The 24876-nt window shown below is 51.9% G+C and overlaps 1 protein-coding gene across 2 annotated transcripts in view; it reads left to right on the top strand.

The window, feature by feature from the left end:
• The window catches only part of PLA2G4E (phospholipase A2 group IVE), a 33782-nt gene extending 9790 nt beyond the window's left edge, over positions 1–23992 (top strand). The window contains exons 3-20 of one of the 2 annotated variants that reach the window (XM_036084593.2): positions 1601–1737; positions 3699–3830; positions 4651–4691; positions 6901–6943; positions 7806–7869; positions 8676–8836; positions 8934–9023; positions 9388–9425; positions 11144–11279; positions 12540–12676; positions 14898–15120; positions 17059–17173; positions 17688–17825; positions 18175–18282; positions 18816–19019; positions 19876–20042; positions 21305–21488; positions 21905–23992. In XM_036084593.2, the coding sequence (XP_035940486.2) occupies positions 1601–1737; positions 3699–3830; positions 4651–4691; positions 6901–6943; positions 7806–7869; positions 8676–8836; positions 8934–9023; positions 9388–9425; positions 11144–11279; positions 12540–12676; positions 14898–15120; positions 17059–17173; positions 17688–17825; positions 18175–18282; positions 18816–19019; positions 19876–20042; positions 21305–21488; positions 21905–22125 (2339 nt within the window). In that variant the 3' untranslated portion in view covers positions 22126–23992. The other variant, XM_078079492.1, reaches the window with a different exon arrangement.
• The last annotated feature ends 884 nt before the right edge of the window (positions 23993–24876 follow it).

Genomic DNA, 24876 nt, shown 5'->3' on the forward strand with positions numbered 1-24876 from the left:
AAAGATCCCTCTGGTTTCTCCTGAGAGAAAAGACGAGAGTAGGGCAAGACAAGAGCCAGGGCGCCCAGTCGGTAAGTGGCAGCAGAGATGGTGGCCTGCAACAGGGCAGTGGTGGTGCAAGTAAGAAGTGGGTGGGCTGGAGAGGTCAACGGAGTTAAACGTCATGGAAGAGCCAAGGATGGTACTTGAGGTCTGGCCTGGCCATCTGAATTGATGGTGAGGAGGAGCAGGTTGGACATGGAGGGGATGGGTGGGGATGATGAGGTCATCATTTTCTTTAGATTCCTCTGGGTTTTGGTCATTCTTTGTGTCTGGATTAAGCAATTATGACCTCTAAAAGGCAGTGTCATCCTACCTTTATTCAGTGGGAAGAGGGCCATGAATTCCAATTCACTGAACGTCAAGGCCTCAAAGATTAATCAGACATCAGAGATGAAATCAGAAGCTAGGGATGCTTATGATGCAAACCATGGTTCTTAACTCTGCTAATGTTCTCAGTGGAGTGACAATGTAAGACTAGTCAGTCCAGGGGGGACACCTTTCATTCTCACAGGACATTATTACTAATAACTATGAACTAGTTTTGGTCAGTCCTATCTTCACACCAGCTCCACCATCTAGAGGATTCTCTGACACTGGAGACTGTATTGACTTTTACCATTTTCTACATATCTGGTGTGTACCCTGGGAATCACCCCAGCAGATTGCCAGGAGAGGGACAAGGGCAGGTACAGCACCTCTTCCTCCCTCCTCCCAGGTAGAATGGAGGGAGCCAAGCTAGGCTGCTATTTTTTTTTTCACCTCTATGCCTTCTGCTGCTCCAGCCAGAAGACCTGAGAGGCCTTCCTCTACTTTGGGAGGGCCTTTTAAGAACAAAGCCTTTATACCTTCTCCAGAACACATCCAGCAACATCACCCTTGGGTTGTTCATTTCAAATGAGAAAAAAAAGTACATGCCCTCAGATGTGAAGGTTTCTTGGGTCACATGCCTCAGGCTAGGAGACCAGTGTAGGGATAAAGAGCCTGGCTAGGTGCAGTCAAGACATTAGTCCTATGTAAATGATGGCCCCTACTTCTAGATTCTCCTAAACTCTTATTCCACCCAAGCCCTGCCCCATCCTGGACCTCTGGGCAGGCTCTGTTCCCCTGCTTCTCACCAGCCCGGAGGAAGAGCAGAGCCCCACTTTGTTTTTCCTGGTACCTTGCGCTAAGGCAAGAGTTAAACTGGACTCTGTGGGGGCTGGTCCTCCAGATCTTCCCCTGGTGGAGGAAAAACTGTGTAGCCAGACCTTGTCCCAACCTAGCAGGCATTTGCTCAGGGAGCTGGGATGCTTCTGAAAAGAGCCAGAGCCATCTATGTCCAGGAGAGTGATCAGTGGGACATGAACCCCCTCTCTAAATTTTCTAGCCTGTAGGCTGTGGTCTTCTCAGGGGTTCTGGGACAAAGGTCTCTGGAGAGTCAGACCCATGAGTGAGGAGGGGAGACTAGGGCTTGCTCTGGAAGTGACTTGCCTGAGGTTTCCTTCTGACTCTCCACTCTCCTCTCTGGACCCGGGTTGGTTCCCCACCCTTCCCCCCAACCCTTGTCTTCCTTGGACAGTGAGCCAGACAGACTGCTTTGTGAGCCTCTGGCTGCCCACTGCTTCTCGTGAGAAACTGAAGACTAGGACCATCTCCAACTGCCCGAACCCAGAGTGGAATGAAACCTTCAGCTTCCAGATCCAGAGCCAAGTGAAGGTGAGACTCAGAGGACACCATGTGTCTGTCAGCCCTGCCTACATTTCTATTCTCCTCCATGCCTGCTTGTCCTTCTGTTTGCTTTTGTGTCCTTCTTATGTCTATTTGTCTTTCTTTCCACCTACTTCTTCTCCTCCTAGTGACCCATCTTCCCACTCACCCACTTCTTCATTAGGCCTGCCTCATATTTGTCCCTCTGGGTCTACTTATCCTTCTACCTTCTTTCCTTCCTCTCTTGTCCTTCTACCTAATTGTTGCTGGAATTTGTGGTTCCTGCCACAAAACTGAGCGTGTTTCAGAACATGCTCCAAGTAGGAAAATACATGGAGGGGAAGGGCCATTCTATTCACTAGGTCCAAGGCCAGTCTAATTCCAGCCAGAGGGTTTTCCTTATCTTAACTCCTTTTTAGAAGGCTTTATTATTTCTAATTCCTTGAGTGTCTGTTCTTTCATTTATTGGGCTGTTGTTTCATGGTGTTGGCCTTCTTCAGGTGTATGGCAACTCTCCTATGGGAGAATTCTCCCTTGAGCATACTGAGCTGTGACCAACTCAGCAGAGTGCCCTTTTTTATTTTTATTATTATTATTTTTTTGCCTAATGTGGGGCTGAAACTCATGACCATGAGATCAAGACCTGGGCCAAGATCAAGAGTCGGACACTTAACTGACTGAGCCAACCCCAGTACCCCCTCAGCAGAGTGCTCTTAAAACAAACTTGGCCTCATCATGGAGGTATCAACCCAAGTCTTGGGGCATTTGAGGCTTGATATCTCCAGCTTGCTGCTTCCATATTTTAGGGTGATTCTTTATTTCTGGTTCATGATAAGTCCTTTTTTGTTTTCAAGAAGGGCTTTAGGGGCACCTGGGTGGTTCAGTCAGTTAAGCCTCTGACTCTTGATAATGGCTCAGGTCATGATCTCGGGGTCTGCTTGGGATTTTCTTTTCCTCTCCTTCTGCCCCTGCCCACCACCACCCCCACAGATAAATAAATAAGTCTTTTTTTAAGAAGGGCTTTATATTTGTTACTATAAAAATATCTCTTCTATCATATTTATGGTTTTGGCGAGGAAGGAGGATTTTGGCATGGGCTCTGCCATCTTGAAATCAGAATTTCGACTCCTTTGTCTAAAGATCTATGGGGCTGCTCATATGAATCTATGGGGTTGGTTCTGGGGCATGTCTGTGTTTCTAGTAATTACAAGGTCAACAGATCTCATTCAATAAGGAACCCTCAGACCACTTTATGTCCACCTGATAAGGACCAAAGAGGCAAACCCAGCCCCAACCCTCATCTCCCAGGGTCCTTGAAACAAGAGACCTCAGAGGCTAATCCATGTTACCCAAAACCATTGACCTCAGTGTTCAGCCAGACGTCAGGGTAGCTGCTCAACTCTTGACATGCAGCTTTGAGACCACCCATGAGACCTCTTTAGGGGCTGATGAATCAAAGGATAGAGTTCAAACACCTCACCCCAAGCCCATCAAGTATGAGAATCCCTGTAATCTGCCACATCACCTTCCAGGAGTGTTAACGTGTTAGCTTCCCTGAATTGTTTTTTTTTTTTTTAATTGGGTTTTCTAGCATTTAGTGGGCTGTCTTCAGCTCCAGGGGCCCCAGTGCTAAACACAGTCTATGAGTTGGCAAGGATCTTGCTTGTTCTGCCCTTCCATCATTCCCCCAGGTGAAATGATATCCCTTACACTTCACGGGCCCTTGCTAACCTTGCAAAAGAGCAAAATTCTCCAGGAGAATCAGAGCAGAGGGTCAGGAAGTCTTCAGAGAATTAGAAAGGAGGGTTTAGGTACCATCACCCGTGAGTTCATTATTCTACAAATGTCTTTCATACCTGAGCCCCTAGGGAACTCTGTGCTGTTCCCCATCCCTCAGACCCACCTCCTTCCTAGGAAAATGGGCCCATGCAAACACAGTAACCAGACTTGCACCCTCCTTTCTCCCCTAGAATGTGCTAGAGCTGAGCGTCTGTGATGAAGATACACTGACACCAGATGACCATCTCTTGACAATCTTCTATGACCTCACCAAACTCTGCTTCCGAAAGAAAACCCATGTGAAGTTCCCACTCAACCCAGAGGTGGGTGCCGGTGTCCAGGCCCTCAGCCTCCTGCCTCATGAGGAGCAGCTGGTTATGTTCATGATGCCACCCTACGGTTTCTCTCTGTGTCACCGAGTCAGGAAATGACAGTACTGCTGGCTCAGTCCCAGTGCTATGCTTACCAGCTGTGTAACCTTGCAGAATGTATTCAATTCCTCTGCATTCTGTTTCCTCATCTGTCCAATGGCAATGATGATACGTACCTCACAGGGTTGTTGTGGTGCTGAAATGGGAAAACATAATTAAGGCCCTTAGCACCGTTCACAGTACAAAATGGAGATGAAGTACGTGTTGGTTCCCTTTTTTTCCCTCAGAGTCCTGCTGCTGAGATAGCCCAGGGGACGGAGGGCAGATGAGGGTAAAGAAGGGCAAATCTGCAAATCAGAGAACGTCAGAGCTGGAAAAGACCAAGGTGTTATCAATTCAATCATTCAACAAATCCTTGATTTCCTACTATGGGCCAGACACTGTTCCAGGCCCTGGGGACACGGCAGGGGACGAGTATCCCTGCTCTTGGCTGGCTTACATTCTGGCAGGGAAATTAAGGTCCAGTGAAATCACAACTTCCTGAAGTTACACAACGAGAGGTGTGAAGGAATAGATGAGGGAAGGGGCCCCTATCCTTCAGAGTTGAGCTGGCTGGGGACGATATCTCAACTCTCCCTTGCCCTGGGTACTGAGCCCCTTGGGAAGGCAGGCGAGCAATGGGAAGCTGGGGGTAGAAGCTAAAGGGACATGTTTGGGGGGCAGACAGGGGCAGCCCCAGGTCACAGCTGCCTTCCCTTTACCCCCCTGCCAGGGCATGGAAGAGCTGGAGGTAGAGTTCCTGCTGGAGGAGAGGTGAGTAGGCCCAGCCCCCTAGGACCCCGCCATGGTCCTGACTCCCAAGTGGCTCCGAGCAGGCATTTCAGAGCCTGGTCTGCCTTTTTGCTGCCCTCCCCTCTCCCACTCTCACCCCTGGCACCCCACACTGTGCCTCAGAGTCACTTGGGAGCTTCTAAATACTGTAGGTGCCTGGGCCCCAGCCCTACTCATCCTGTTCTACTGACATCAGTTTTGCTTCAGAGATCTAGAACTCTGGCCAAATTGCCTGCCTCAGCTCCCTTGCATTCCTGAGAGTGGCCTCTGGGAAGAATTCCTGCCACATGGTGATGGGGCCTTGGAGAGGCCAGGCTGAGAAAGAGGTCAGGACCAGGGGGTTTCCTCCTTGGCCCTGAATTGTTAAAACAAACTGCCCCAGGGGCACCTGGGTGACTCAGTTGGTTACTTGTCTGCCTTTGGCTCAGTTCATGATCTTGGAGTCCTGGGTTCAAGCCCCATGAGCCCTGAGTCTGGCTTCCTGCTCAGCAGGGAGTCTGTTCCTCCCTCTCCCTCAGCCCCTCCCCCTTGCTCATGTGCGCGCTCTCTCTCTCTCTCTGTCTCAAATAAATAAATAAAATCTTAAAAAAAAAAAAAAAACCTCCCCCAAACTCTGGCCTGAAGCAGCCTGTCCCCCTCTGCAGCCAACTCTAGAACCACATCAAGGAGATGCTCAGGTCCAACACGTGGGGTTATTTCTCATCATTTTCAACTAGGAAAATGACCCAGGGTCCTGGAGATATGACTATGCTGGGCACTCAAGTAGAACTGGGCCCCAGAGCTGAAGGATAGGAAGGAGAAGAGGACAAAGAGAGAAGGGGAGAGAAGGGAGAAGCCTGCTCAGGATACTAGTGTGCCTTGTGATTGGGCAGCCGACTCCTCTCCTGGTAGCCCTGGTAGGGCTGAGCCCCTGGACTTAGGATCAGCCCGGGAAAATGCAGAGGGTGAGAGGCAGGAGTTAGAACAAGAGCTTGTCAAACTCCACTCTGAGAGAGTCCTCTACCTAGGGGCACTTTGGATTCTTTGGGCTGCCTCATTTACCCTCAACAGCTGCTTAACAAATTAAAATCAACTTTGTCTCCCATTGAAGAACATCTGGGCTCTCTCCTCCAATTCTTGACTCAATAAGACTTGGGGAAAAAGTCCTTGTAGCTTGCAAAATGAAACATGTCGAAATTGGTAGTAAGAGTTGATCTGGAGGCACAATCATCTTGGGCCTAATTTTGGCAAGGGAAGCTGTAGACTCGCATAGGCTAATTGTAACCTTGGAGACTTATATTCTTGACTTTATAACATGAAGACATTTCATATGCACCAGGCCCCTCTCCAGCTGGGTCAGAACTGTTTGTTCAATGCATGAATTAAATAAAGCCCAGAAAGGAGAATGGGTCATTTCTGCCACCAGAACTCTTTACATCTGCTGCAGGTGGCAGGCTCGGGCCTTTTCCTGCTACCTGTTTATCCTCATAGTTCCTTACAGTTGTGCATAAAGCACAACTTATGCATCTGGTTGAGCATAAAGAATAGTTAACCCTTTAAAAGGTGGGGAGGGGCACCTAGGTGGCTCAGTTGGTTAAGCGACCGCCTTCGGCTCATGTCATGATTCCAGGGTCCTGGGTTCAAGTCCCACGTCAGGCTCTCCACTCAGCGGAAACCTGCTTCTCCCTCTCCCTGCCACTCCCCCTGTTTGTACTCTCTCTCTCTCTATCAAATAAATAAATAAAATCTTTAAAAAGAAAAATAAAAAAGGAACTCTTCTCTTCTTTCCAACCTATACATTTATTTTTTCCTATTCTATTTAAAATGTATGCCACTTTTCTCCTTGACAATCCACAGATCTAAGGTTGCTTTTTTTTTTTAATATTTATTCACTTGAGAGAGAGAGAACGAGTGAGCTGTGGGGTGGGGCAGAGGGAGAGGGAGAAGCAGACTCCCTGCCAAGCAGGAAGCCCTCATGCGGGGCTTGATCCCAGGACACTGAGATCATGGCCTGAGCCAAAGGCAGATAGATGCTTAACCGCCTGAGCCACCCAGGTGCCCTGTGATCTAAGATTTCTTAAGCCGCTATTTTTGATAAGGATCAAGGAGGCTCTGCTATCTCATTATTGACCCTATCCAGGTTCTTTAATACCTCTTGAGAAATCAAACAAGAATGATATAACTGACCAGGAGTTCTCACTTTGTTTTCCAGTCCCTCTCCACCCGAGATGCTCATCACCAATGGCGTGCTCGTGGTAATTTGTCCTTCCAGGTTCCTGTAGCTCCGGAGGCCACACGCGGCTGCCGCTCCCAGGGGAACAGAACTGTGGGGAGAATACGGCCCACCTAAGCCCTTGTCCTAGAGCCTGCCAGGAGTCAGACTAACTAAAGCAGGCCAACGGGGCTTGGGCAGGTGGGGCAGGGGCCGGGCCCCTGCTGGGGAGGCGGGAGCTGGGGCATCCATCCCCTGGCCCAGCATCCCATATCCCACAAGGGTGAACCCTCTCCTTGGGAACCTCCCCAATAAAAGCACCTACTTGCAAGCATCCTCCTCCCAGATTCAGCCTCTGTCCCCTTCCCCCGCCCCCAGCTCCAATTCCTCTACAAGCATAAGCTCGGTGTTTTAAAAGATTTTCATAATTCAGCTGTTGGTACAGACATTTCAGTTAAATGCATCTAAAGCCTCAGGATTCGAGGAGATCTCTCCCCCAGAAATCAGTCTTTAGGAGGTTGTGGTAAAAGAATCTGACTTTTAGAAGACTATCTTGCTGGAAGTTCTCACTTCCAAAGCTCACAGTGGAAAGCTCCCTCTTTTTATTTTGGACCAAATCATGCAGCTTCCATCCCTGACCTGCAGCTGAGAATATGACCCCTAGTAAATGGTGACCATATAGCCTAGATTTTTCAGGACTGCTTCATTTTCAAGTACTCCATCTCTTAATGAGATGACAAGTCTTGACTGGGTTCGGGAAATGTGGTCAGCACACCATTTTTCCCTGGAGTCGGCCCCAAATCCGACTAGCACTGAATTTATCCCCTGGTTCATCTCCTCCATTCGGCCTGGCAGAGGGAGGGGGCAGATGGTGCTCAGACTGACCCTCCCTTCCTTTGTTTCAGTCTCGGCAAGTCTCCCGCCTGGAGGTTCATGCAGAATGCCAGAGGCGGAAGAAGAGCAGGAAAAGTGAGTCCTTTGACCTCTTCTGCTGCTGGGGGGACAGGGGTGGTGGTCAGTGTTTCTTCCCACAGCTGCCCTGGGCTCAGTCCCAGCTGAGCTTGGCCGGGGCTCCTCAGGATCACCTCACCCTCAGAGGTCATGAACCCCTGGCCTCCCCCCTGCTCTGTAGGGACATGCACTTCCAGGCACCCATGGGACCCTCAGAACCTTTCAGGCCTGACGAGCGCCCTGGGCCGGGGTCAGTGACACAGCACGGCCCGCTCTGCCCACACGGGTCGGGGCTGCACGCCTGGTCTGGGCACTGGTCAGCCCCAGGGCAGGTGGGCACTGACAGCACCCACGGCCCCTCCAGCTGTGCCCCTTCCTCGTGGAAGGTCCCAGCATCTTATGGCTGGCAGGGACCTAAGAGACCCACAGTTACAAGAAGCTTCCGTTCACTGCCCCGTCCCATCTCAGGAGAGCAGCATGGCTGTGCGGACATGGGAGAGGGAGGGGGAAGAAGCTGCACCCCCAAACTGGTGGTATGGTGAGGGCCCGTTTTCAGTGCAGGGCACCTCCTGCAGAAGCAGAATCTAGGAGGACCTGTCCAGAGGACTCAGCACCTCAGGGCTTGCTGGGGACCTCGTCTGTCCGCATCATACACAGCCTCATTAAATGCAGATTCCTGCCCGGACCTACATTTTAACCAGTGCCCTAGATGCTTCTAAATCCCTGTCCCAGGTTCTGCCAGCTCATCAGCTTTCTCCTGGCCCAAGTTGTGGCGGAGAAGTGAGAGGCTTCTAGGGGCTCAGGCTTCTTGTCCCCTCTTTCAGTGAAGGACCTCCTGGTGACAGTGAAGGAGTCCTTCGAGCACACCCAACACGTTTCATGCTGCCTGGAGCCCTGCTGCGCAAACCCAGCCTACTTCCACTACCCCGAGTACTTCCAGCCCTGCCTGCACGTGGACGTGCCCAAGAGCCCGTGGGGCCGCGGGGTACAAGACAGTGGCGGTGGGGGGTGGGGGGGACCGGCGCAGGCGGGGCTGCCAGAGGAGCCCCTCACCCCCTCACAGAACCCTCCCATCCTTCCAGCTTTGCTGTTGCTGTGCACACAGGAAGACCAGCCCTGTCCGCCAGCCCCTTGACTGCCTCCCCGATGGCCAGACGGTGACCCTGCCCGTGGTAAGGGGCCCTTGAGTAGCAGCGCGGCCCGAAGCTCCTGTGGGAGGGAGAGGGGGAGAGCAGCAGGGGAGGGGATGCCGGGGGGGGGGGGGGTCTCTCAGACAGGACAGAGGAGTGTTGTGGGGGAGGAGACTGCAGGCTCCGCTGTGGAGCCAAAGAGGGTGTGTAGAGGCTGAGCTGAGGATCATAGAGGGAATCCAGGAGAGGGAAGGAGGGTAGCGTGTGTGCGTGTGCATATGCGTGTGCACATGTGTGTGCTGAGTCAAGTCAGGGTGGACCATGTGGCGACACGCCGCTCCTTCGCTTGGGACCACTTGGCTCTAAATTGTCATCCCTGAAAGGCTGTTCATCTTTCCCTTCCCAGGGTGAGAACTGTGAATTACATATGAAGTCTACACCCTGGTAAAGTACCCTCCTTCTGTCTGTCCCTCTGATTTACTCAACCTAGGGAGTGAAATGTGGTTTTGATTTCTATTTCCCTGATGGCTGATGATGTTGAGCATCTTTTCATGGGCTTACTGACCATTTTTATATCTTTTTGGAGAAATGTCTATTCAAATCCTTTGTCCATTTTTAAAGTGGGTTACTTGCCTCTTATTGTTAAGTTGTAAGAATTCTTTTTATACTCTGAATACAAGTCCCTTGTCAGATATATGATCTGCAAATATTTTCTCTTAGTCTGGAGGTTGTCTTTTTATATTCTTGGCTATGTCCTTGGAAGCAAAGGCATTTTGAAATTTGGTGAAGTCCGGTGCAGGCATATTTTTTCTTTTGTCACCTATACTTTTGGTGTCATATTTCAGAAACTATTGCCTAATCCAAGGTCATGAAGATTTACTCCCCTGTTTTCTTCTAAGTGTTTTTATGGTCTTAGCTCTCACCTTTAGGTCTGTGACAGATTTTGAGTTAATTTGTATATACAGTGTGAAATAGGGATCCAGCTTCATTCTTTTGCATGTGGATATCGGGTTGTCCCAACACCATTTGTGGAAAAGACTATTCTTTCCCCTCTGAATTGTCTTGGCAACCTTGCTGAAAATCAGTGATCTGACAAGAGAAACACTCAGCAACTATCAACCAGTGTTGTTATTACTGTTGTTTTATTATTTATTTTTTGTTGAGGCCAAGGAAAGAGTTATTTCCTCACCGTTGTGTCTTAGGCCTGTGCTCAGCATGGAGGAAACATGATGGCAGAGCTCCCAGGCTCTGTTTTCAAGGACATGTGATCTGGTTGGTGACTCAGGCCACTAAGTAAGACTCAGCTCAGAAATTGTCAATGCCCATTCACCCAGAGTCCCCGGAAAACTGAGCCTGGGAGGACACCAGGGATGTGAGTAGGCAGAGGGAGGAAGCTTCTGGTGAAGGCAAGGGCTGCACAAAGGCTCAGAACCGGGACTGCTTCCGGAATCTGAAAGCCTATGGGCCCCTCCAAGAAGTAGGAAATGGTGAGGTTGCACAGAGCAGCTAGGGTCTTGACTGCCAGGCCAGGAGCCTGGACTTGTCCAGGGCAGGGATGTGGTAAAAAGAAGGCAAGTGTTGGACATGCTATGGCAGCTCCGCCCCACCTGCCTTGCGGACCTGTACGGATGAGAGGGTGACATCAGGAATATGAGGGGTTTTGTCAGTTGCACAAACACACGGAAGGAGTATTTACTCCAGGAGCAGGGAGAACTTACCAAAGAATGTGAACTCCACCCGAAAGCCCCTTACTGTAAAGCCTGGTCCAGAGGGATTGGCCAAAATGATCCTAGGGCTCCTTGTCACCCATGTCTAGCCTCAGGTTGTAGAAGATACCTGGGGCAGCCTTCCTGGACTTCCCAGATAGGGCTGAGGATGCGGAGGGTTTGATGAGTTCCCCGATTTTGTCGAGGACCTGCTCAGAGTGTGTCAGCTGAGGCTTTAGGGGCTTTCTGTTTGTCAGTCTCATTAAGTGCTGAAGACAGTGCTGAGAGGTAAGCACGATTAGCCCCATTTTACAGATGAGAAAGCAGAGACCCCAAGTCACAGAAATGGTATATGGCAGAACCAGTCTTCAAGCCTATGACCCGCTGACCCTAAAGTCATGTCTTCATCGTGGTGAAGTCTACAGGCTCGCTTACCAAGGTCCTCTGTCCCCGTAGCCCTCAGACGCTGGATGTACGGCTGGGCTTCAGCCTGTGCCCCGCCGAGCAGGAGTTCCTGCAGAAGCGGAAGGTGGTGGCGGCGAAGGCCCTGCAACAGGTGCTGCAGCTGGAGGAGGGCCTGTCTGCGGACGAGGTGGGTAAGCAGAGGCCTGCCAGCCGGGGCTTCGTCCCCCTTGGAGCCGAGCTTGTCCTGCCCACAACGCACCCTGCCAGCCGCCCCCGAGCCCTTCTCTGCCCCAGGGTGGCCTCGCCACTGCCTTTCCTGGGTGCCCAGCTGAGGGCTGTGCTGGATGTGATTCAGTTGTGTGTTTGCAAGGGGAAGGGCGGGGAGGGCAAAGTAGAGAGAGAAAGGAAGGGGCCTCGGCTGCTCCTCCCCATGCACCAACAGGTCCCGAGGTGACTAATGAAGTCTTACTTACACAGAGACACACAGCCTCTTCTCCCCAGCCAGGAAAACATCTGAAGCTCTACCACCTCCACTCAAAAGGCCCTGGGCTCTTTGTTCTTCAATTCTCTTCTCCCCAAATAGCACACAAACATAACCCCCCAGAAAAAAACAGCAGCTGGAAACTACAGAGAAGCAACTTCCCTTGCAGGGCCAGCTTCTTCCCACGGGGCAGAAGGTGTGCCTTTGTTAGAGCCCTTTGTCACCTCCCTGCTATGGACTGAGGTCCACACCCCCCAGGCAGCAGGTCACCTTCCAAGTGCAAGAGGTGGAGACCTGGTGCCCGAGGAGGGCTCTGATGGGGCTTTAGCAGACAGAAGGATCTTACCGTCCCTGCTCAAATAGAGTACATCTTGGCAAGGATCGCCCTCCCCACTTTCCCATCTTTAGGGGAAAACACCAAGGGCATCTTCGACCTATGTAAATCCAGAGGTGACAACCCTGCTCCTTCCCACATCAAGTAGGAGCAGTGATTCCTGTTGTTGTCCATACAATATATACCGAGCACCTCTCATGTGCCAGGTCTGGGCCTGGTGCCCTAATATCATAGCCTTGCACAGAAGGAACCCGTAGGGAATCTCACACTAGCTGGGTTCTCGAGCAAGTCCCTCGGCCCGCTGGACCCCAGTGTCATCATCTGTTAACAGAGGGCTAGACTAACAGTGCAAAGAATTCTTCCAGCCACAACGTTCTGATTGAGCAAGCTGTGTGAAGCTTCGGAGCCGCTTACCCTCACCAACTATTGGGTTTGGAGCGAAGATCTAATTCTAGACCTACCAGGTGGCCCATCACTCTATGAAAGGCAGTTTTCAGGTCACTCAGTGCCTCGCTCTCTGCTGTCTGTAGCCAGTTCTCCGTCCTCCACTGTTCTTTCTAAGCTTCCGTCTGTCAGTCTGTGTCTTCTCCTACCCCGCACCGCCCCAAGAGTCTGCCTCCGTATGCTCCCAGGTACCGCTGATAGCCATCATGGCCACCGGGGGTGGAACCAGATCCATGACCGCCATGTATGGCCACCTGCTGGGGCTGCAGAAGCTGAACATCCTGAACTGTGCCAGCTACATCACTGGCCTGTCTGGGGCCACCTGGTAAGGAGCTGGCTGCCACTGCCCTGTGGAGCCCAGAGCAAGCACTAAACAGGCTAGCCGGGGGTCTCTGGTGAAGCTCTCCCCACCCCCAGGTAGGGTGACTCACAAAACCTGGGCAGCTCTACCCCTTACAGCTGTGTGACCTTGGGCAGCAGCTTCACTTCTCTGAGTCTCAGTTTCTGAATCTGTAAAATGGGTCTAACAATAGCACTGACCCCATGGGGTCGTTGTGTGAGGCTCTCCCAGTACTGGGTGTCCTGGGGCTGCAGCAGGGACCCAGAAACACAGTGGCTAGGACGCATGAACCACTCCCGCCACTGACCCATCCTGCCGGGAAGATGCAGGTGCCCTCTCCAAGCCTGCCAGCTCTCCGAGGCCGCGCGGAGCCGGCCCAGCTGCTCTGGCTGCCCCCACCCCAGCCCATCCCCATCCTTGCCTTGCCCCTCTCTCTGCCCTGGGGGCTCCCTCACTCTCTGCTGGTGAGCAAGGACAGCGAGCCAACCCCCCCCCCCACAACATGAGGCCAGTGTGAGGTCGACTTCTCCACAGGAGCCACCGTGCCTAGGGCCCACACTGCTTGTAGAAGCCCAGAAAAATGTTTTACCTTCTTTTAAGATCAGGAAAAAAAAAAAAAAAGAACTTCTCGCCTGAGGACAAATATAACATTATTATATTTGTTTTTATACAACAATCATAAAACATAATTTTTAATATTTTTATGGTGGAAGAGGCCCACCGAGGTCATAACACAGCCCTGGCAGGGGACCCTTGACCACGAGGGGCTGCATCTTCTTCTGTCAGGGACTGGGGCCTCTGAGCCCCCGAGGTCCCAAGCTGGCCCCTCATCCAGGAGGAGCGCTAGGTAACTTTCATCTGAGCAGTGGATGTGAACTTTCCCTAGAAAGGCCAAGGGCTGCTGGTGCATCAGGAACTCCGAGGCTTCAGCCCAGATGGGACAGAAGGACAGCTAACGTTTATTGGCATGGCCCATGGGTGGTACACTAAGGAGATAAAACCTGCTTCCATCAGGGTCAAGGGGCACCTGCATCCTTCTGAGCAGGAGACTGGGAGGAATTTAGGGGGAAGGGGGGGGAAGGGAAGGGTCTCCTGGCCTGGGAAAGCACTGGGAAGTATCCTTTTAAAATCAATCATTTCTAATGGTTTTGAAAGCTCTTTAAACATATAAAAATAAGAGTGAATCTTATGGAGAGCAGCGTGCTTTTTGTCCACGAAATCTCTTGACCAACCCCCACCTTCCCAGACCAGGAACAAGCCCTGTGAAGGCAGAGGCCACCGTTCAGACAACAGTGACGCTGCAGACAAGGTCACCTGGGGCACAGGGTTTCAGGGTGCTGTCCTGACCTCGACAGAAAGGCTGGGTCCAGGCCAAGAAGAGACCTGGGGCTAGAGGGGTCTCCGTCTTTGTTTTACTCCTTCCCACTGCCCCCATATAAGTTCAGCAGAAGCAGGGGAAATAAATCTTTAGCCAGCATCATAATTATGGGAATGAATGTGGCAGAGTGGAACGAGTCCAGGATCTGGAATCAGCCAAGCCTGGCTTCCAATGTTGGCCTCACGGCCCCACGACCCAGCACACACTTTGTGCTGGCCACTGTTCGAACCACTTTAAATTGCATTAACTCGTGTAATCTTCACAATAACTCTTAGAAGTAGGTACAGTAATAATTCTCTCCATTCCACAGATGGGGAAACTGATGTGAAGAGCAGTTAGATAACTTGCCCAAGATTAGACAGCTAGCGAGTGGTAGAGTCTGGTTTTGAACCCAGGAAGATCTGGGTCCAGAATCCTCACTCTTTTTTCTTTTTCTTTTTTTAGATTTTATTTATTTATTTGAGAGAGAGAGAACACGAGCAGGGGGAGGGGCAGAGAGAGAGGGGGAATCATACTCCCTGCTAAGCAGGGAGCCTGATGCAGGGCTTGATCCCAGGACGCCGGGATCATGACCTGAGCCGAAGGCAGATGCTTAACCAACTGCGCCACCCAGGTGTCCCCAGAATCCTCACTCTCAAGCAACATGCTGTACCTGGCACATGGTGGCCATTGTGACTATGAATAATAATGTTCACCCCTTTCCTCCAGGCTCCTTTCCTGGTGAGTTAGGGTCTCCCACCATCTGTCCATCTTCTCTCTGGCCAGGGTCCAGTGTTGATCGGACCTGGACTGGCTCAGTTCTTTCTCCATGTGTGTCTCTCTCTCCAGGACCATGGCTACCTTGTACCGTGACCCTAACTGGTCCTCCAAAAACCTAGAGCCTGCCATATTTGAGGCACGGAGGCACGTGGTCAAAGACAAGATGCCTGCCCTGTTCCCAGACCAGCTCTCCAAATTCCAGGAGGAGCTTCGGCAGCGCAGTCAGGAAGGCTACAAGGTCACCTTTACAGATTTCTGGGGCCTGCTGATTGAGGCCTGTCTGGGGGATGAGGTAGGTGCTCAGCTTCTTCCGAGGTCCAACCTGCCCTGGCTGATGACCAGCTCTCTTTCTTCATGGCTGGGAAGAAGGGGGGTGCGGTTCTGGACTTACTTCTCATGAGAAGGAAGCTAGCTTAGACCTGCAGATTCACCTGTGGACAGTAGGAAGCATGAGGTGCCTGAGTGCATGATGGAGGAAGATGGTGGAATTGTCTTCCCACATGCCTTTCGTGTATGACTGAGACCCTTGTGGTGGGGATGGCTTAGGAGCAGTCCTGCCGAGCGGCAGCATGTCCTCTGACAGCCATGCCAAGACACCAGGAGAGAACACAGGGAGGGAGCTGGGGGAGGCTGGAGAGGCATCAGACTGTGATACAAGTCTGACCCCAAGTGGAGGAGAGAGGGAAGAAGGGCTGGGTGGAAGCATCCTAGACGGCTGGTCTGAAAGGTTCAGCAAGGCCCTTGGAGAATCCTCTAAACAAGCTGTCTGTCAGAGGAGTTTGGTGCCCGCCATGGGCATAAATGGGCCTGCCTCAGGATCCCTGCTGCTCTCAGTCTAAATGCAGGTCATCCCTAAAATGAAGGATGACCTGAACCTTATCTTCAAAGTGCATTCATTCCTTCATTCTTTTTTCATTCAAAAAAATTAAGTACCTCCTGCACGTCAGAAACTGTGCTAGGCAATGCCGATTCAGAACTGAGGCACTCACAGCTTTTGATGGAGCCCCCACCCTCCCCCTCTTGATAACCCACCATCTAATCTGTGCTTATGATGAAGCAGGGCAGGCAGAGACTGAGGGCGTTGGCCTTTGGATTCAGGCAGGATAGGATTTAAATCTGGGTCCTGCTTTGTGCTATTCCTTAAATGGGAACGACATCAATGAGTGGTAGTTAATATTTCTAGCAATACTTAGTGCTCCGTGAGATGAGAGGAAAGCACCCAGGCTTTTGACAACAGACATCTGAGTGTTGCCTGGGGTTTGGTATGAGGAGGAGCCAAGGTTCCCAGGGAGCAAGTGTAGGATTGAAATTAGGAGGTCTCTGCTGTTCCACTCTGGCCAGGGCAGGAGCCTCTTTCCCTTGGGGCCCCTTGACAGTGAGTATGGACTGGGTTCTTCCCTGAGTCTATAGTTTTCTCTCTACTCCCAGGACTCAGCTCTGCAGTGCCCGGATCCCTGGGCCATTATGTGAGGCACCCTGCTTGCCTTTCAAGGGAAGCCTAAGAGTTGTCTGTCCCACAAGTGTGTTTAGCAGCCCACACAAGGTCGGGGCCTTCACACACTTGAATAACCAGGGATGGGCAGCCAGCAGGCAGCTGCTCAGAGCCTAGGGTCAGAGCGTGGGCCTCTAACCCCTCAACTGGCCTGGCTACACTGGCTGATTCATTTCGGGAGGTGGCTTGTGGCCCTGGCCGGTCTGCAGGCTCCCCTCTGATTTGGCAGCACCATGCTCTGGGGACTCAGAGGGACCTTGGCTGACAGCTGGTGCACCATTTCCAAGCCTTTTGTTTAAATTTTCTTACAAGCAGCTTTTTCCCCCTCCCAAACAAATTTTATGAGGGAGCCTAACATGCAAAGCAGATAAGAAAAATGGACCTGCTCCAGGGTACATCAGGTGGAAGATGATGGGGATGAAGAGGGACAGTGGTGGCCTTTTCCACCCCTAGCTTCTCCTTCCCTGGTCCTTGAGACGCGAGGAGAATCCTGGGACTCTGAGGGACAGCCCTAAGCTGTAGATTCAGTCCCACTCCCGTCCATACGTCTGGGATGGTGACTAGCCCAGGGACGAGCGAACATTGTATGGGTACATTGACTGGTGTCGGCTGGGACCTGCACAGCCGCCGGGTGGGCTCAGGAATCGGGAAAAGGCCTGCTGCAGGTCCAGAGCGTCCCCCTTATTCTGCACTGTCTCCAGGCTGCCTCTGCTCCTTCACCATTTCATTTCCCCACAGAGAAATGAATCCAAACTGTCAGATCAGCGTGCTGCTCTGTGTGAGGGCCAGAACCCCCTGCCCATCTACCTCACCATCAATGTCAAGGATGATGTAAGCAACCAGGATTTCAGAGGTAACACTGGTGGCTAGAAATTTATAAGGGTGTCCCTTCTTGGCAGGCAAAGGTACCCAGCGCCCCAGCACACGCACAACCCACCACATACCTTTGCCACCCTCCGTCTCGACTTTGCTACCCCTTCTGTGTGGCTAGATCAGGCTGGTGGGGGCTTGTGGCTTTTCTAGGAGCAGACGTTTGATGGGACGGGGTAATAAAGTTATGAAGGGAAGGGGTTCTAGATATTTCTTAAGGTGCCCAGAATGAGGGACTCTAGAAACCTGCCCTGCTTCGAGGTCGGTTGTGGTCTCTGTTTATCCAGTTTGGTGGAGCAAATGAACCATGCAGGTGGCAAAGCTGTTTTGCCTGGCCAACAGAAACCAGTCGTGGGCGCCCCCTTGTGCCCTGTGGGGGGACTGCGGCCTCCCTGTCGCAGGTCCCCCAAGGCCCCGGACCTGTAGGAGCCCTGAGGAGGGAGGGTTGGACTGTCCAGGCTGGAGACTGACACCCCGCCCTGCTGCTTCCTGGGCAGAGTGGTGTGAGTTCTCCCCCTACGAGGTGGGCCTGCAGAAGTACGGGGCCTTCATCCCCACCGAGCTCTTCGGCTCCGAGTTCTTCATGGGGCGGCTGATGAAGAGGATCCCAGAGTCACGGATGTGCTACATGCTAGGTGACTCCTGGCCCAGGGAGGCCCATGGGCACCCCTCCCCATGCTGGGCAGGCCCCCCTTTGAATTAGAGGAGTGACAGGGAGGCCTGCTCCGTTCCCCCAGGATCTTGTCCTGGGTGCTGGTGCTGGTTTGGGTTATCCCTTGAGCATGCAACCCTCCTGCATTTGCCAGCATGCCCTCATCTGTCATGGGGGTCCCGCTGCCCTGTGGGGGGAGGGGAATCAAAGTCTGTCTCACCCCCTGAGCAGCCCGACTGGGAGGGAACATCAAGGCCAAGGTAGAAGCAGTCAATGTTTGGGTGGCTGGGGGCTCTGGGGCAGAGGTGCTCACGGCTGGCCCTGCCCCCTAGGCTTGTGGAGCAGCATCTTCTCCCTAAACTTGCTTGATGCCTGGAATCTGTCCCAAAGCTCGGAGGAGTTTTTCCACAGATGGACCAGGGAGAGAGTGCACGACATCGGTGGGTGACCCCACTGGCTTCCCCTCTTGGTTGGGTGATGCGGGGGAGGGGTGGATCACAAAGCAAGGCCCAGTCCACCTGCCTCATGTTTCAACGTCATCTCTGTGGTTCAGAGATGAGAAAGCAGCTAGGGTGGGGTCGTCCCTGCCTGGAGGGGAGGGTGATCAAGTCTCCGGCACAAGCTTCAGGGGTCCGCCCGGGCCTGGCTGGGGGTGGAGGAGGGGCCAGCAGAGTGGTACAGTGCCCAGGAGAGCTAAGGGGGTAGGGATCCACAAGCACAGTTACAGGGGGGCTTCTAGATTCCCTGTCCTCTCTGGGACCCGCGCCCCTTACCTGTCATCACCCCTCTTCTCCACCACCCTGTCCCTGGTCTCTAAGTCTCCAATGCCAGGGCCTTAACAACTAGGCAAAGGAGGTGTGAACCGCACTTACAGTGCTGACCCCTGGGTGCTGGGTAACCATGCAGGCTCCATCTGGGCCACCTGGGGACCCCAGCTCTTGTGACCGCCTTCCGTCCTCCCTCTCCCCTGCAGAAGATGAGCCACTCCTGCCCGAAATCCCCAAATGTGATGCCAACGTCTTGGACACTACAGTGGTGATCCCAGGGTCGTGGCTCTCCAATACTTTCCGCAGCATCCTCACCCACCGGGCCTTTGTGTCTCAGTTCCACAACTTCCTGTTGGGCCTGCAGCTGCACACCGACTACCTCCAGAACAGCCAGTTCTCCATGTGGAGAGGTAACCCTCCCTGGCCGCCTGCCTCTGCCTGGATAAAGCAGAAGTGCGTGTTGAGGCTGCCGTGGAGAAAGGGTGGCAAAGCTCCTCCGACCATGTTCGTAGGGGTGGGGGGAGGGGGGGGCAGACTCTGCCGAGGGCGTCTTCCATGTTTGGTGAGGTTCTGAATGTGGGTGGAGCAGTGTTGGTATTTAATTACTTGAATCTGTACAACAATCCCAGCAGGTAGAAGTTGGGACCCTGTTGGGGAAATGTGGGCCCTGACTTTCTCTCGTTGTGCTCTGGGGGCACCTTTTAATGTGAATGGTGCCCCCGAGAGTTGGGTAGGGATGGCCCAGCTCAAGAACCCCCAAATGGTAAATGGCAGAGCCAGGTCTTAAATTGTGGTCATGTAGCTTCAACTCAGTGCCCCCTCCCCACCCTGCTCGAAGATTGACTCGCCCCCATCGTTGGTATTTTCCTTGGCCACAGCCTGCAAATGGCTGCTTTGACCTAGCCTAATAATCCTCATTCTCGCTGTCTGGGGCAGAAAGGGTAGCTGGCTCTGGGCCCAGGGTGTGCACTCATTTATAAGATAGTCTTATACCCCCGCAACCCCAAAGCTCTGTGGCTGAGTCAGAGTGGTTTTTCTCTGTGTGTTCCATAAAAGACTTGCTACAACACCAAGATAATGCTATTCTTTATCAGCCCACCCCAAGGGGCACTGGGACTCACTGGGGGTCCTGGCTGGAAGGGGGAGGGCCCAAAGCCCAGGCCCAGGGGAAGGAGCTCCAGGCAGGGCATTCTGTCCACAGAATGGGACCATCTGCTGAGATCAGGGCACCAGGGCGTGATGGTAACTGGAAATCTTGGCTTTCAGACACGGTGCTAGATGGCTTCCCAAACCAGCTGACAGAGTCTGTGAGCCACTTGTGCCTGTTGGACACCGCATTCTTCATCAACTCCAGCTACCCACCCCTCCTCAGGCCCGAGAGAAAAGTCGACCTCATCATCCACCTCAATTACTGTGCTGGCTCCCAGACAAAGGCGAGTGTGACAAAGAAAGGCTCCTGCCTGAGCAGGAGCGCTGTGCCTCTTCTGAGACAGGCCACATACTGAGACTTCACGAAACTGGGAAATGGGAGAACATGCATTCCCCACAGGCCCCAAGACTTAGCATCAGAGAAACTCAGGTGGCTCTACCTGACGTGAGGTTAGCCGTCCAAGCCTCGGGGGGCAGCTGGCTGGCCCTCACATGCAGTGTGGGCTTTAAAGAGACCCAGGGAGTGAATTCTAGTTTTATTTCAGCAATTTTATTATCTGACCATTTGCTGTATTTGGCAATTCATCAGCTGCAAAAAAAAAAAAAAAAAAAGGAGTTCTTAAAAATAGACTTAATGGAGTCCAGTCAGTTCTAAAGTTTTATACCACTTCAAGAGTTTATAATGTCCTATTTTCAAAATAATCACATTGCCCTTTTCCTCAGGAAATATGACCCTCCATGTGATTGTATTAAAAGCCAGGACCAGAGGTTTTTATTTATTTTTCTCTATTTACCTTTGAAAAGTTCTGGCCTTTTAAGGGGAAGAAACTGTTCTTTGGTCTCCTTTAGTACAGTCTTATCCTGAAGCCCAGGAAAGGGGCGTACAGACAGAGGATAAGCATGACGCCAACGATAAGGAGTCAAGTTTATAAATGAGTGACAGCGTGCTTTCCTACACCTGCTCTCTCTTGATCTTTACACCAGCTCTTCGAGGTGGATGGCACAACTGCTATTATTCCTGTGTTATAGGTTGGGAAACTGAGGCACAGAGAGGGGTCAGTGGCTCGCTCAAGATCACACTACTAGTGAGCTTGGAACGGGGGGCAGAAGTAAGGGGATTCTGACATTCTCAGTCCACCGCTCTTTCTGTTACATCATGTTTATAAAGATGCCCTTTCAGAGTCCTTTCCAGCCTTGTGGCCCTTTGTCCGTTCCAAAGGCCATGCACATCCCCCAGGAGCCTGGCCGGACATGGCCAGATGTGCATAGCTCCAGTCACCCTCATGCTGCTGCCCACATCTACCCAGGTCTGTGTTTGGGTGAAGCATCATTGAAAGGGCTTCTGTCCACCTTCAGAAGGAGCTTGTAGTTGGACCCACACCAACCTACTGTCTCAGGCTCTTTGTTCTGAAAATAGCACAAAGAGGCAAAGTAGTTGGAGACCTGAGTTGTTGGCTGGGGAAATCAGGAAGCTGGATCTAGAGCTCCAGGTTGCTTACCCACCCCCACCCTTCCTAATCCTCCAACGTGTCCTGTTCTTTTCCAGCCCATGAAACAAACCTGTGAGTACTGCACCGTGCAGAACATCCCCTTCCCCAAATACGAGCTGCAAGAGGATGAGGAAAACCTCAAGGAGTGCTACTTGCTGGAGAACTCCCAGGAGCCTAATGGCCCCATCGTCCTTTTCTTCCCACTCATCAACGACTCCTTCCAGAAATACAAGGCCCCAGGTAAGCCGCCTCTGAACTCAGTTCCCACCACCCACTGGTCTTGGGCTGAGAGCTCCTATGTTTGGACTTGTGTAGTCTTCTGATTTTACTAACAGGGACGCCCAGCTTAGCTCTAGTCTGAACCAACCTTGGCTTTGGAAGAAAGCAAAGCCCCCCACCCCTGCATGAGCCAGCAATGTCATCCTTTACTCTTTCAGTCATTCAACATTTATTGACATCCCACTAGGTGCCTGGCTCTGTGTCCTGCTAGGGTGGTCCTAAGATGGGCAAGCTGCATCCCTGCCCTGAGGAGCATGGAGGTGTGCATGTGCATGTGTGTGTGTGTGCCCACGTGCGCTGGGACAGGCCATGGGGAGAGAGACAGACACAAGCCATTACAACCTTCTGTGTATAGTAAGTCCTTCTGCTGCCTCCAGGTGTGGAGCGAAGCCCCGAGGAGCTGGAACACGGCCACGTGGACATTTATGGCCCCCAAACTCCATACGCTACCAAGGAGCTGACATACACAGAGGCCGCCTTTGACAAGCTGGTGAAGCTCTCTGAGTACAACATCCTGAATAACAAGGACAAGCTCCTTTGGGCCTTGAGACTGGCGGTGGAGAAGAAGAAACACCTGAAGAGCCAGTGTCCCTCCTAAGTCCCAGCGAGCCTCACCGATCTTGTGTCTGCTTCTATGGTCAGAGGCGTGGAGCCCATCAGGGCTGACCAGCCTGCTCAGCCGGCTCTGCTCTCTGGCAAGGGGCGTAGGCAGGCTGACCGGGGCTTTTTATCAAAAAAATAAAAATTTTAAAAAGTTGAGGGAGATAGAGAAAGAAACAAAAGGAACATAACACGGGCATGTGTTGGGATTTTCAACCCACAGGAATTTTTTTAAACCTTTCCCTGCAGGGAAGGGGTCCAGTAGCCACAGGGTCCCACACATGCCCCAAGTATGGAGAATAAAAGCATGGCCTGCGGAAGAGATGGGTTCCCCAGAAACAGCCTGCGAGCTGGAGCTAAAAGCCCCCTCGATTCTACTCCTCTCGGCCTCCTGGCACAGAGGGCCTCCAGGAATAAACAAGAGGAGGACCTGAAGAGTACTCTGGGTTCTCTGGAAAAAACGCCTTTTTAAACTTAAGGCAATCATTATTTTTATAGGCTATTGTATTTTGTGATTTTCGTTGTTTTGAATCAGGGTATTCATAGATAGTGTGATGATCTAGAATATCTAGACCGAGCACTAGACCGAGAACTGGTCTCTTCAGCAACAAAGCCAAACAGGTAACCAGCGGGTCTCAGCAGTCCCTCTCCAGCCGCTCAGAGCCCCTGGACCACTGATCCCTGGGATCTCAACCAGGCAGCCTCATCTGAGCACCCAGCTCCAATGACATGCCCAGCAAAGCCCGCGTCTGCAGCTCAAGCTCTCGGAACAAGAATCTGGGGTGCAGCTCAGGGATGTCTGAGCAGGGAAATGGAGTCAGGCGTCAGGCCAGCACTCGCTGGCCAGCCTGTCCCAGGAGCACTCCTCGGTTCCCTTCTCACCTTCCTCTCTGGTTTCCAGACGGGATTATGTATTCTAAACGGGATTCCTCTTATTTATCATGTAAACACTGTGGCCAATACATCCCTAGCTCTTGGAGAGTCGCCAAGGTGACTCTCAACAAGGAAGACTCAACCCTTAAAGGAGTAGGTTAGCCCTGAGGAAGAAGCCCATCCATCCTTGCAGAAGGTTGGCAGACAAATCACTGGGAAAGCCCTGGGACACAGAGAAGCCCAAAGTACCCAGGCCTCCCATCACGCTAGGAACTTGACTAAAGAAATATGTAACCTGAGCCATGGAGATGTCCAGGCCCATGGAAGATGTGACCAGAAAGGCATGAAGCCCAACAAACCTGGAAGACTTGGCCCTCTTTCCTGGCCTCTATGCTCCTGAAGCAGTCCTTGGGTTGCTAGGAAATGATGAGTGGTGACAAGTAACGAAAGTCCAGAAAAATCGGCTTCCAAAATCCATCCTTGCTACTCAAAGTGTGGTGGGGGACTGGTTAGACATGCAGAGAAGCTCAGGCCCCACCCCAGGTCTGCTGGATCAGAATCTGCATTTTAAGGAGGTTCCCACCTCCTCTCTGCGCACCGCCCACATCCCCATGAGGCTACACGTATTAAATTTCAGTGGTGTGGATTCATGCCATACTCTCCTATAAGCTTGGAAAGCAGGAATTCATCAGTGCCCCTAACCCACTGGTAAACAGGGCTCCTGGACCTGCAAAACTGGTCCACACTCAGATAATCCAAACCTGGGATGCCGCCCGTCCTCTACGCCAGAGCAGCCAACAGCCTCCACTTTGACATCTTTTCTCTCCATCTGCAACAAACAGGCTCTCCTTAAATTAGAGTGAGCCATGCTGTAAGACCTGTTTGCTGGACAGTAAAGACAGCCCTGCCTTGGATTCATCAAAGTGTGTACAATGAGGCTTATAAAATCATTGTAGTATTTGAGCCCAGAATAAAATGGCCATGTGGGTAAATGCTGTTGACTCATCTTCATTCATTATCTGGTGCTGCAAAACCAGCCTGACTCCTGCCCTCACCCCTGCCTGGGCTTCTCACACACCACTGTGTTCTGTCCCCACGTCCCCATGAAAACACTTCTCCCCAAGGTCACCAATGTCCTGATTGCCAGATACACTAAGCCAAATGGCACCAGCCCTTTACAGGCCTTATCTTACTTGACTGTTCTCGGTATTTGGCACCGCAGACCACCCCTCCTTCCTGAAACCCTCCCTTCCCACACTTCCTTGCCAACAGCAGTTCAACTCAGTTCCGCCTGCAAATATTTCTTGCTTTCTCGCTGCATGCCAGTCACTGTGGTAGGCACTGGGACAATAAAAATGATTAACAGTTGACCCCACACTTCAAGGAGCTTCCTTCTCGTCCCACATAGAAGAGCTTCATCAAAACAGAGCCTTGCAAAACAAAGGGAAAGTTTGGTATTAGCCGTGTACATATGAGGAACACATTAGGGGCTGCCAACTAGGCTTCCCCCTAGAGGGAAGGGGCCAGGTTTGCTGGACACCATCCATCCTGGTTTCCTTCCCACTTTCCAGCCCTTCCTGTGGTCTCACCCCCCCTGCTCTCCATTAACTGCTGGTATTCCCTGAGGTTCTCTCCTCAGCTCTCCTCTCTTCCCACTCCGTACTCTCCTTAGGCAATCTCATCTACAGCCAGGACTTCAACTACCACTTCTATTTTGAAAATTCTCAAACCTTTAGCTCCAGCCAAGCCAGTTTCCTAAGTTCTTGTTTCATGTATTCAAATTCTATACCAGTTAGCATTACTTTTCATTACATAATCAAAAAGATCAAAAAACTTTTGATCTTTTGATTCTTAAGAGTATCTTAAAGAAGATAGA

The sequence above is a fragment of the Halichoerus grypus genome, chromosome 8 (genome assembly GCF_964656455.1).
Source record: "Halichoerus grypus chromosome 8, mHalGry1.hap1.1, whole genome shotgun sequence".
In the NCBI taxonomy this organism is placed as follows: Eukaryota; Metazoa; Chordata; class Mammalia; order Carnivora; family Phocidae; genus Halichoerus; species Halichoerus grypus.